The following is an 11,671-nucleotide window of genomic DNA, read 5'->3' on the forward strand; positions in this document are numbered from 1 at the left end:
CAACAATGATAGGTAATGTATTATTTTAAGTATAAAATTGCCATGATGGGTTGAATTGAGGTTTACTATTTGACATTTAAGCATTATTTAATTGAATTTATAGGTTGACTAGACCCCACCCTGTGAAGCAAGCCGGACAATCAGCTAGGCAAAATTTGCCTCGTGGTTTGGTTGGGCAAGTGGGCCCTACCACATTGATTGCAACTATTCAACATCGTTGCATATGGTTTTCTATAAAAAAAAAATTTTAAAAATTATAAAAAAAGGGCTGAAAATGTATCATATGCTTTTGCCTTTGCCTATTCTTGCATATGCTCTTACTATAAAGTGGTCATTAGTTGATATTCAGTTTTGAAGATAATTCCACTGAATTATATATAGAGTTTGCAGAGGGTTAACTTGTGATGATAGAGGATGATTAGTTCTACATGCAGTTTTACTACTCTACGTATTTTACATCGTTGCTTGTGTCTGCATCGGCGTCATCTTCTAAGCTGCCAGATTTCGGTATTATTAGTGGTTGGATACGTGGTTAGCAGCCAAAGACAGTTGGCTAATTTTAAAAGTTACAAACAGTTGTAGACTGTTTTTTCCCAAGCTTCAAATTACAAATAAAAAGTTGCAGGACGTTGGTTTTTCCTTCTCGTCTCATCCTCTGCTTGCCAATTATATCTATTATTTCTTTTACCCAATTACAATTTTCTTTCATCCTTACCCTTCATCCTTTTACAAAAAGTCTTTTTATCAATATCCTATCTTTTATTTGATTAACCTGATCATAATCTTCTTTCATATTTTTTTTTTGTCGTGAAACATATTTATAAATGCCCAAAGGCAAAAGGAGGCCCAAATAAAGTCATGAACAGACTTATAAACAAGTTACCCAGACTCAGATCCATAAAGAATCAAGACAAGAGAAAGACATTAAACTATACAAAATAAAGTCTACAACATAAAAAGCCAAGCAGCCTAAAACACCCAAACCCTAAAAAAAACTTTTTCTTCAACTCTAACTCGTAACTGCTGGGGAGGACTTGTCGCAGAAGCTCCGACGAAAGTCGAGAGCGTGGATAGAGAACTAAGGTGGCTTGCAAAGATGAGGGTACGGCCGGAGCCGCCATACATTCTCTAGTTGACCGATTACGAGAAGATCTCATATAGAGGAACACCCACAACCAAACCAAAAAATATCTTAGCCAAAAAAACTGAAATCTGTAAAGGTGGATGCAGAAGAAAACGAAATCCTCCATGACATGGCAATGTAGAATAGAAGAAGGAGTTTTGTTCATGGTTTAAAGATCTTGGGGAAGAAGGGAATGCAAAAGCTTGCAAATCATCTTAAAAACAAATCTGTGAGTATATCTTAGAGTTTTAGATCTGAGCTATGAAAACAGATTTGATCCACAATGACTAAAATCAAAAGCAAAACGAACAGAAAATCACCACTTAAGGTGAGGAATCACCACTAAGGATGAGGAATCACCACAAGGATGAGGAATCACCACTTAGGTGAGAGAGATCTGAGATAAAAGATGGTTGAAAGATGAGAAAGCTTGGAATTTTACACTGAAAAAGTGAGTTTCTCATATCTCCTTTTTAGATTTTAATCTTCTTCCATCCTTATTCTTCATCTTTTAAAGCCAGTTATTCCTTTTGGCAAACATCGCGTTATGTTTTCTCACTATTTCATCTCTTTCACATTTCAGCTTATGTCTCTCCTTTATCTATCCTCATTCATCTCTCATTTAGAAATTTGTTTGTTTTGCCTACTCAACTTTGTCCATCATAGTGTGTAGCTATAGCAGGTGGTATTCTTTCCTCGGTTAGAAGTTTTCCTATTAGGTCTTTATCCGAGCAAGATTTTAATGAGGCCACCACCATTTATGCGACTTCAACAAAATGGTTTGTACATTAAGTTCAAGAGGAGGTGTGAAGACATTCTACCATTTTCTTGTTGTTGTTGTTGTTTAGGGTGTATTGTTGTATCTGATTTCAACAGCAAGGAACGTCGAGTTGAACTTGAAATAGAACGTGTTCTGGGTCTGAGTGAGAGATTGTCAATGCACATATGTCAGTACGTGACCAATTTCAGCTTGCTTATCTTCGGATTTCTTTAGTCATTGACTTCACTAAAGAGGAGTTTATTAATTGATGTGTGGAGCACATGAAATCGAAAGAGGTGAAGACTCAGTTTCATCTCTTCACTTCAGTTATTTGTATTTATTGCTCACAAAATGTAATCACAAAACACAACGGTTAGCTAGATACGCGCTTTTGTTTCCTGCATTTCGTGTTGACTGAGGTTATGTTCACAATGATTGTCTCAGGTACGTGTAACTGATGTAAATATCTATTTTACTATTAATGCAATTGTTCCATTCTTGAAAAAAAAATTAAAAAAAAAATATTGCATGAACTCGACACAGACTAACCAACTGTCATACTTAAATTCTAACGAGATTTGGGCTAGAGTTTATCACACATCTTGTGCAACCTTGGACTATGTTCATGTTCGATTAGCAGGGTCGTCCCACGACAACCATGACAAACATAATCACATTCGGTACCTTCATTTCTACCACCATAAGCTCAGTACGTAGAAGATTATGTCACTCTAATAATAACAACCATGAAGGAATAATTCTTTGTTCTTATTCTTCGAACCTTTAGGCCTCTAAAAGTATATTTATGACCTATTTTCTGATTAATTCCACACAAGAACACCATATTTGTTAACTACAGTGTAAACCTTCCACTAAGAAACTTCACTATGAGGCTTTATAGTAGTCCACACTTAAATTAATCCACTAAGAACAACTAGAATTACAATCTTTATCAAGCAGTGATGTTCAGCACAATCACATTCACTAGTATGCAAACTAACTTGATCTTTACAACTGAAAAACCTATTCGACTTTCTGTGAACCAAATCTGGTATGAAGGAACTGAACACATCTTCTTTGAATCACACAAACCACTAATCTCGATTACTATGAAATGACTGATGCAATGATGCAAGAGTAACAAATGACAATGAGTTTTTGAAACATTTTCTGCAGACTATTGAATCATACAAACCACTAATCTCGATCACTATGAAATGACAGATGCAATGATGCAAGAGTACGTAACAAATGACAATGAGTTTTTGAAACATTTTCTGCAGACTATGCTGCAAAGCAAATAACAACCAGTTTAAAGAATAAAAACTCAGTGTACTCAAATGAATTTCGATATGTGTATATATAGGGAGATAAAAGCTCCCCCTCAATCGAATCCCCACTAATTCTTGATTGAGATACACAATGAAACTTATTCCAAACCAAATCAGTTAGCAGCGAATATGTATTGAACTTCCTAAAACATCTCAAACATATTTTAAGGAAATCTAATCACAATGAAACTCAATCTTTTCTGAATCAGTTATAAAATCATGATATGCATGAGATGCATTTACCTTCAGAGATCGAGATCAGTTTTATTGCAAGTTTACTGCAGTCAAAACAGCTTGAAACTTTGCTTCTCCTTAATTGGAGCAGGAAACGATCTTTCTTGAGATTTTGGCCGAATTTTCTTTCTCTTCCAGGTTGAATATGATTGACATGTACTTACAATCTCCCCTATTTTCTTCTGTATCAGAGGTGGCACCAACAGTCTCACTCCCACTTCTTGTGGGATTCAGGTTGAGTTCAACTACCTTCAAAGAGAGAGAGCTTCTAACAGTAGATTCATATTCTTCCTCCATAGATTGGAATAAAGGGAGCTCCTGATCGATACCAGACCTCTTCTGGCTCAAATCCGACTGTTACTGCTCCACTAAGAAAGGAACAACAAAGCTACAAGCGTTGCATGCACGCGAAACCCTTTTTGCCAAGCCGTTACTCACCACTTGATGTTTGGGTGAAGGAGCAATCGGTATAGTACCTTTCAACTTTGCAGCCAACACCAAAACATTGTTCTTGGGCTTTCTTGCCCTAGCAACTTCCTTAGTTCCCAGAAAACCCTAGGCTGTGGTACCATATTCAAACTATCCATAGCTTCGAGCGGAATTCCAAATTTATCTTTCTCTTGCTCTCTAAGAAAAATCATATCACATCATTCAACAGAATTCTCAAAGAGCCTGCAGCAATCTCTATAAAGACCATGGATATATGTTTTCATACGTACACAATATTGACATCCACAGTGATCCACTTCCACCTTCGCAAAAGACTACGTACGTAGTTGCGGTGAAAACGTACGAAACCTCATCCTCGTATTCAATATCAATCGGATTTTTTGCTCGATCTTCATCAGTTCATCCTTCTAGTTACGGGTTACCTTGATCAAAACGACATGCACTATAACCTCCCAATTGAGGACGCAATTATATTGATAATAGGACTGCTACCCAAGTTTCCACGTATTCATAGTGGATTGGCCTCCGGCGCCGAGACCCCATCGTACCCCGTCACCGCTAACCTCGCTTTTCTGTAAAACCAAGGACGTAACACAGACCCACAGTGAAGTATGTGGTTTCGTTCTGCATCTCAATCGAACTTATGGATATGGAGACCGGATCTCATCTTCCGAACTATCGGCATCTTTCCTAGAAAACCATGAGGATATATATATAGATTCAATAGCCATAGGCCATATAGCTGAAGGTGACCAAATGTTATTGTATTTGATAGTCCAATGTATCTTTAGCCGTATTACCGTGAAGGCTAGGTAATCACAATATATATATGTATATATATATATATATATATATATATCTTTTGTCCTTGTAATTAACCAGCTCGATTATTAGTTCATGAACAGACATGGGTACGTATCTGGTGAGTTTTTCTAAATATATTTCTTATTTAAGAAAAAGTTTCTACAGTCAAGGACGGACACATAGTCTATTCATTCTAACTCCAAGAAATATATCAGAATAGATAAATTTTAGCTAGCCCGGTGAATCTGCTCATTCGATTACCTATAGCTTTAATTTGTAATTGAAGAATTGAAGGCCAGATTCTCTTTAACTCCTACGTATTTCAAACCTTTAAAATTAAACAGCAACGTATGTACGTTCTAAGTTAATCCAGAACCTTAGTGTGTGTGTGTGTGTATGGATCAAATTCTTGTAACCTCATTCAATTTTACTTATAGAAGAAGAAAAACTCATTCAATTTTATGTAACACACAAACACACCATTTCTTTATTTCTCGTGATCAGATTGATAGACTACAATCTATACAAACTGTAATTACGTATATATTTTCATGCACGAACAAACTGACAAAGAACCCAGAAGGCTAAAGATATCGAGGACCGGCCAGCAAGGAACAAGAGAATTGGAATTCCGAGTCCCAAATCCACATCACAAACACACAAACTCCAAATCCAGATATAGAAACGGAAAACATAAATAAACATAACAAGTAAGAGAGTCTAGCTATCCAACCCTAGCCTCTCTGGCACCAGGCAGTAACATATAGTACTTGATCATCAATTTGGAAGGCCAGCGACCTCAATATTTGCACAGCACATGATCAGAGAGGTCCTCCTGGACTTGTGGTCATCAGTCTCCAAGTACTTAAGCACTCTGTCTTTGATATCATCGTCTTTCTCAATCTCCACGCTTGAGCAACATATCCACAACGACCTCTTCTTGGAGAAGAACCCGCACCTTTTCTTCTTCTTCTTCTTCTTCTTCTCGTACTTAGAGGAATCGATGATCAGCGACACGTCTGCGGTGGGTTCGGACACCATTGAAAGGTTGGAATTAGTGTTTGCTGTTGAGAGTGAGGATGAATGGTGTGAGTCTGGAGTTTGGAGATAGATCTGCAGCTTCTGCTGAAGCTTTTTATTGACGTGAGGGATCCCTCCTGGGTTTCTAGTCAACGGGAGCTGAAGGTGACCCTCAGATATTTAATTTGATGTTCAAAGTCCAATTCTTAGCCGTGTATATATATGTTGTAAGGGATCTCGATCATGATGCATGTAAATAAAAGAACTAACCTAGTTGAACAAGCTACGCTGTTTGCCAACTGACGCAAAGTTGAACGAAAGGATATGAATATCTTGTACAGGATTCGTGCTGGAACTACAAACCTAGATATGAATTGATGGTTGCATTTCTACAAAACATCCATACGATCAAAGTGTATGAATATATATAATAGAGCATAGAGCTTTTTGCTACTGGAAGGGGGTTTTGCTTAACGTCATTGTAGATCTAACAAGGTTAGGGCTTGGTTTTGCCTTTGAGGCTTGAGCTTGTCCAGGACAATAATATAGCTTATTAGGGTTTAGCCTAAACATGACTAACGTAGGTACGTACCCTGCAAATGCATGCTCTTAGGGATAGCAAGGGATGAGTTGTTTGGCATCCCATTTTCAAGTACTTAAAACGGAGCGTGACATGTTGAAATGTGAAATGTAGAACGATAATAAGGTTTTGAATCCATCTTCTTACTATTTTAAGCTTACTAGCCTCAGTTTCTTAGGGTGTGGGCTTGGGCCTCGGTCTTGGCCGGCGTTTGGGCTTTGAGCCCTGCTAAGGTAACTCTATGTTTATGCCTTTTTTATTTACTAATGTTATTTATTTTGGGTTCCAAGTTTATGGGCTCACTTCACCCTCCATCCCCATGTGGATTATACTGGCCACGTCTAGAACGGGAGGACTCGATTTCTCACACTGATGTCAATCAATCTCATTTTTTATCAAATTTTTGGTCACCCAATACCAAAACTACCCATCAATTATCATTGCAAACTTTCATGAGAGTTTGTGTGGCTACACGCTTAAAGTGCAATTTAGCACTTATCTATTAGATTATGGGTGCTCACGCGTGGGTTCATCACCCCCAACCCCTATTTTCTTTGGTTTGGTTCTTAGTACTCTCTCGTCAACCGCAGCTCTTTCATGATTTGGGTTTCGATGGTGGATAGTATGGTGTTATTTGGAGGGAGTTTTTTCTCTAGGTTGTGGGTTTCCATATAATTTGTGTATTGGGATTTGTTTGGCATCAGGTATCCGGACTTCATTGCTTCGGTTTAGTACTCCTCACTACCTCGTGGCTGTTGGCAGAGATGACGACGACAATGTCAGCAAACACCGGTGGTGTGTGTGGTAGCTTTTGTAGTATTGTTGCATTTCTTTTATCGGATGTAGGGCCTTTAGTCTATAGATTAGTGAGTTGTATGTTTCTTTTCACTCTTTCTCATTGCATTGAGTTAGAGACTTATACTCTTTGTTACTAGCTTTCTTTCCGTCTTGTTTTTATGGGATTTATAATTGGGTTTGTCTCGTGATTAATAAATTATTTTTTTCTCTCTAACAAAATAGTAGTCATATTATCGTAAGAGAAACCTCTTTCGCTGTCGCGTGGTCAACATCACCGTCAAAAATGTGGGACCCACCGGCAGTCGTATAGTTCATCGGAGACCATCGGGTCTTGCCTAAGCAAAGACCCGGATTATTACCGCCCGATCCGTGAAACGGTCCAATATATAACCCGAAAAAAAGAGTCCAGGCCCAATTTTGAAAAGGCGGGTACAAGTAAATCCAACTTGCAGGTGTGTTGCAAAAACGGGTCTTTTCTGGTTCGCCTGCAGTCTCTTATCTTCCACCTCCAAATGCCGTTGTCTCACCTGTAAGTTCCTTCTTCTCTCTCCCTCTAAGAAATTCTAACACATTCACTGACATGGGTTCTCTTTCTCTTCTTACCCATTTTCTGACTCACCTCGAAAGCTCGGGTCTTGATGAAGAAAATGGAGTGAAAAAGCAAGGACATGAACGCTTCAACTGAGCTTCTGCTCTTTTTTTTCTTTTTTTTTTTTCTGGTTTATGGTCTTGAATAGGAAGTGGGTATCTTAGTGTTAGTAAGTTTGAACCAAAGTTTGAAATTTTCTGGCAATAGTGTGGTTTTACTATAAACGAATGAATTGTGAACAATGTACTACAGAAATGGTGTTGATGTTGTACTAGTGGTGGAATGTTGAATAGTTACAATAAAATTTAGTGTTCTGCTGACTGTAAGAAAACTTGATGTCAAACCCATTGTGAGATATTGAAGATGTTTTTCGTTACAATGGCTTTAGCTTGCAATTGAAATTTAGTAGTCTAGTGTATTAACTGTATGTGTAAATGTATGCTTAAAGAGGCTGGTCAGATTTCTATTCTTCATGTTGGAATTCTGGTGAAGTTCTTGTACAATTGTCTGGTACAAAGTAGTTGCTAAATTTCTAATAATTTTGTGCATGATGATTTGCTTCAGTGATTATGAATTGTTTACAAACAGAGGTGTGTTTATTAAGTGGTTGTGTCTTTGCATATGTAACTTGTAAGCTGATAACTTATAATGATATCAGCTTCATATTGATATGAAATTCATTTTTAATTAACCAGTCTGTTCTATCACACTTATAATTTCTAACAGGAGATTGTCCGCTCCATATTCAACCATTGATCGTGTTCCGCTGTTCGGATATGTGGTGGAAACCACCCACTTTCCACAGAACATGGAGCATTTGAATTATCATTTACGTGTTCTGAGGAATCGGCCTCCGTTGATTGCCTCTACCAATTCTTCCCCTCAACTTCACTACATTGGAGCCATGCAGATCAGTGTTGGCATGGATGAGAAATGTGATATTGCCAACCTCAGCCATTCAATAGTTAGCAGAAAGTCACGAGAGCAGCAAAACATAAGAAAGGAGGTTCGATTAATTGGTCAGAGTGACTCTACTGTAAGTATTAGCAATGAAGAAATAAAGGAAAGAGAAAGACGAAAGAAAATAGGACTAGCAAACAAAGGAAAAGTGCCATGGAACAAAGGCAGGAAACACAGTGCAGGTAAAGGGACATATATTTATAAATTACAGTGTGTATATTTTTTATTCGATTTTGAATACTCATACATTGGTTGAATCTTTAAGTTGTGATTTTCCACATAATGCAGAGACTTGCGAGCGCATCAGGCAACATACAATAGAAGCCTTAAAAGACCCCAAGGTGAAGTCATGTAAGATTTATCAAGTATTATGATATTTTTCTTCTGCACATGGGTGTTTTTGAATGGCACGAAAAAGCTAATATTATAGTTTTCAGTAGTCATAGACAGCAGAACTTATGTAAAGAAGAGTAATCATTTTTCAGTCCTTGTACTTCTTTGAAATCTCCTTATATGATCCTCAGTAGTTTTCAGGTTAGAAAGAAGATGTCCCAGCGCCCCCGCTCACATAGGTACGCTCAGAGACCTTTACATATGCACTCTTATTGAAAGTTAATAACTAAAAAAAACTAGCTGGATCATCATCAAACTTCCTAACAAGAGTAGGTTTAGGCTCTCAATTTGTGGAAACCAAAAATAAGTTTCAGTACTCAGTTTCAATCATAGTTACTTTGTAATTATACATGCACAGACGATGGAACATAGACGAATTCTGTGATCCTGTGGTTGATGGTTCTTTTTTACTCTAAAAATGGTTGTCCGGAAGAAAGTAATTTCTTTTATTGTTTTTGGAGGCACCTTCATGTTAAAGTGAACTCTAGAGGTTGCTATTTGGTAGAATGGTTATTAGAATCTATGGGGACTATAGGTGTATTTATGTTTTGAACTCTTCCTGCAAATATTTGAAGTTAATCCATCATTCATCAAAGGAAGAAGGAATAAAAGATCACATCCACAACCTGTTCATTGGGCCTCACTACATAACAGAGAGAGAGAGAGAGAGAGAGAGAGAGAGATCTACGTTTGGGATCTTAAACACTAGAAACCAATCTTGTACATACGAAAGGTAACGTTTGTCTGCTGATACGTTGCTGTTGTTGTTTGTTTAACAAGTGTCTGGCTCTTTGAGAGAGTTAAGACCAGAGAGAGAGAGAGAGACCACTTTGGGATCTTAAACACTAGAAACCAATCTTTGTACATCGAAAAGGAACTTTGCTGCTGATACGTTGCTGTTGTTGTTTGTTTAACAAGTGTCTGGCTCTTTGAGAGAGTTAAGACCACCATGCCACTCAATTTTAATCACATTTTGAACTGTTATGTAGTGAGGAGTCCAAGGCAAAAATGAGTTCTTCACTCAGACGTCTTTGGGGACAGCGTTTAAAGTGGAAAAGGTCAAGGGAGAAGCTCTTTCTGTCATGGGTAGAAAGCATAACAGAGGCAGCTAAGACAGGTGGAAATGAGCAACAAGAGCTAAACTGGGATAGTTATGAGATTATACGGGAAGAATTATATCTGCAACAGCTGCAGCAGGCTGCCGAAAAGAAAAAGGCAAAGGAACGGGCAAAGATGAGAGCCAAGGAAGCAGCGGCACGAGCTAAAGAAAAAAAGAAGGCACGGCTTGCTGTTGAGAGGAAAGCAGATGGAGAGTTGACATCTCTAAAAGGGCTGAAAGTTAAGCGGAGATCAACGAAGGTAATTGCTCATTAACCAAGATCAAGTTCAATATAGCTACTACATTTGTAGTATCTCATTTAAAAGATAGACATATATGAACAATAAAGAATTACTTGAGAAAAATAAAGAAGCACAAATATCAGGTTTGATGAATAGGTCACAGATGTTAGGGCTTTTCCTTACCAACACATGATCATGTAGTGAGGGCTTTTGAATGAGTCAAATTCAATTAGGAATGCGTCCTGATGTACAAATATTGTAATGAATCCTTTCCTATTTTTGAGGAAAAAAAAAATCCTTTTCTTATTTTGGATGGGACAATTTATGCCTTGCATATATAAAAGACCTGATTCTCAAAACCTGTTGGAATTCTTAAGCTTGTATCCTGAATCCATGGTCGCTAACTGTTCCAGATTTCCTGGCTTTTAAAATAAAGGGTACCTTTTTTACAAGTATGTTACTTCGATTCTTTAATGCTTCACAGTCCTGTCTTAGTGTTGTGACATGTTTTTTTTCTCTTTCTAAAGCTTGACAGAAAGACTTTTACAAATGCTCAAGTTGCTAGCCGAAGGAACATAGTTGCATCGCAATTACGTATCTCGGCTTTGGAGAAATTGGATGTAGAGCTCATAAAGAAAGAAAAAATGCGAGCAGAAGTTTCATTTGCAGACCAGATAAGAGCTGCCAAAAACAGAAAAGTGGAACAAGCTATGGCTGCCCCATGTACCGTGGTACTACACAACAAACCAGGGATGCATACACTTCTGCAGTCTCAGTAGTTTGTTACCATAAGAGAAAAGGAAAAAGAAGAAAAAGGAAAGTGGTGATTACTATGAACTCCACCCCTACGCCTCCTGTGTTTTCAATTTCAACATCTCATTACCCTAGATTTTCAAACTAGACAGTTTTCTTGTTTAGCTTAAGGTATCTTCTAGGTTTGTATAATGAGAAATCTTGGGACTTCTTGACACCTTTTCCAACTAGTGGCTGGAATGCCCTTTTTTCTTTCCAGGGCTTCTTGTTAAAATAACAAGAAGGTTCGGCTGCTATTTGCAGTGAACCTGTTACAAGCAGAATTTGCCTGTCGTTAACATCCTGATGCAGTTGAACGTTCAGATGAAACTCCCTACCAATTTTGGTGTTTGATTTGATGCTGTTGGATAGGTTGAGAATGTAGAACTCCCTGAGAAAACAAGGATGAATCTCCAACAGAGTTCTGTGAGGGAAAGGAATTGAAATTTTGGAGTTCATGTAAATTGTTACACATTCTCATTTGAAATGCAAGAGC

The 11,671-nt window shown here is 37.8% G+C and overlaps 1 protein-coding gene and 1 pseudogene across 2 annotated transcripts in view; both read left to right on the top strand.

Annotated features, from left to right (window-relative positions):
• Positions 1-11,671, top strand: part of LOC101292394 — a 1,325,780-nt pseudogene that overhangs the window by 796,020 nt on the left and 518,089 nt on the right. The window lies entirely within an intron of this gene.
• On the top strand, positions 8,292-11,288 carry LOC101302046. The gene is made up of 5 exons (XM_004294079.1): positions 8,292-8,831; positions 8,938-8,990; positions 9,184-9,221; positions 10,032-10,401; positions 10,911-11,288. The coding sequence occupies exons 1-5, from the start codon at positions 8,498-8,500 to the stop codon at positions 11,160-11,162; spliced, it is 1,047 nt and encodes a 348-aa protein (XP_004294127.1). The 5' UTR covers positions 8,292-8,497; the 3' UTR covers positions 11,163-11,288.

Source organism: Fragaria vesca, linkage group LG3, assembly GCF_000184155.1.
Source record: "Fragaria vesca subsp. vesca linkage group LG3, FraVesHawaii_1.0, whole genome shotgun sequence".
Classification (NCBI taxonomy): domain Eukaryota; kingdom Viridiplantae; phylum Streptophyta; class Magnoliopsida; order Rosales; family Rosaceae; genus Fragaria; species Fragaria vesca.

Coding starts and splice junctions, on each gene's coding strand:
- LOC101302046 (XM_004294079.1), top strand. CDS start 8,498: ATGGAGCATTTGAATTATCATTTACGTGTTCTGAGGAATCGGCCTCCG. Junction 8,832..8,937: donor AGGCAGGAAACACAGTGCAG/GTAAAGGGACAT, acceptor CACATAATGCAG/AGACTTGCGAGCGCATCAGG. Junction 8,991..9,183: donor AAGCCTTAAAAGACCCCAAG/GTGAAGTCATGT, acceptor AGTAGTTTTCAG/GTTAGAAAGAAGATGTCCCA.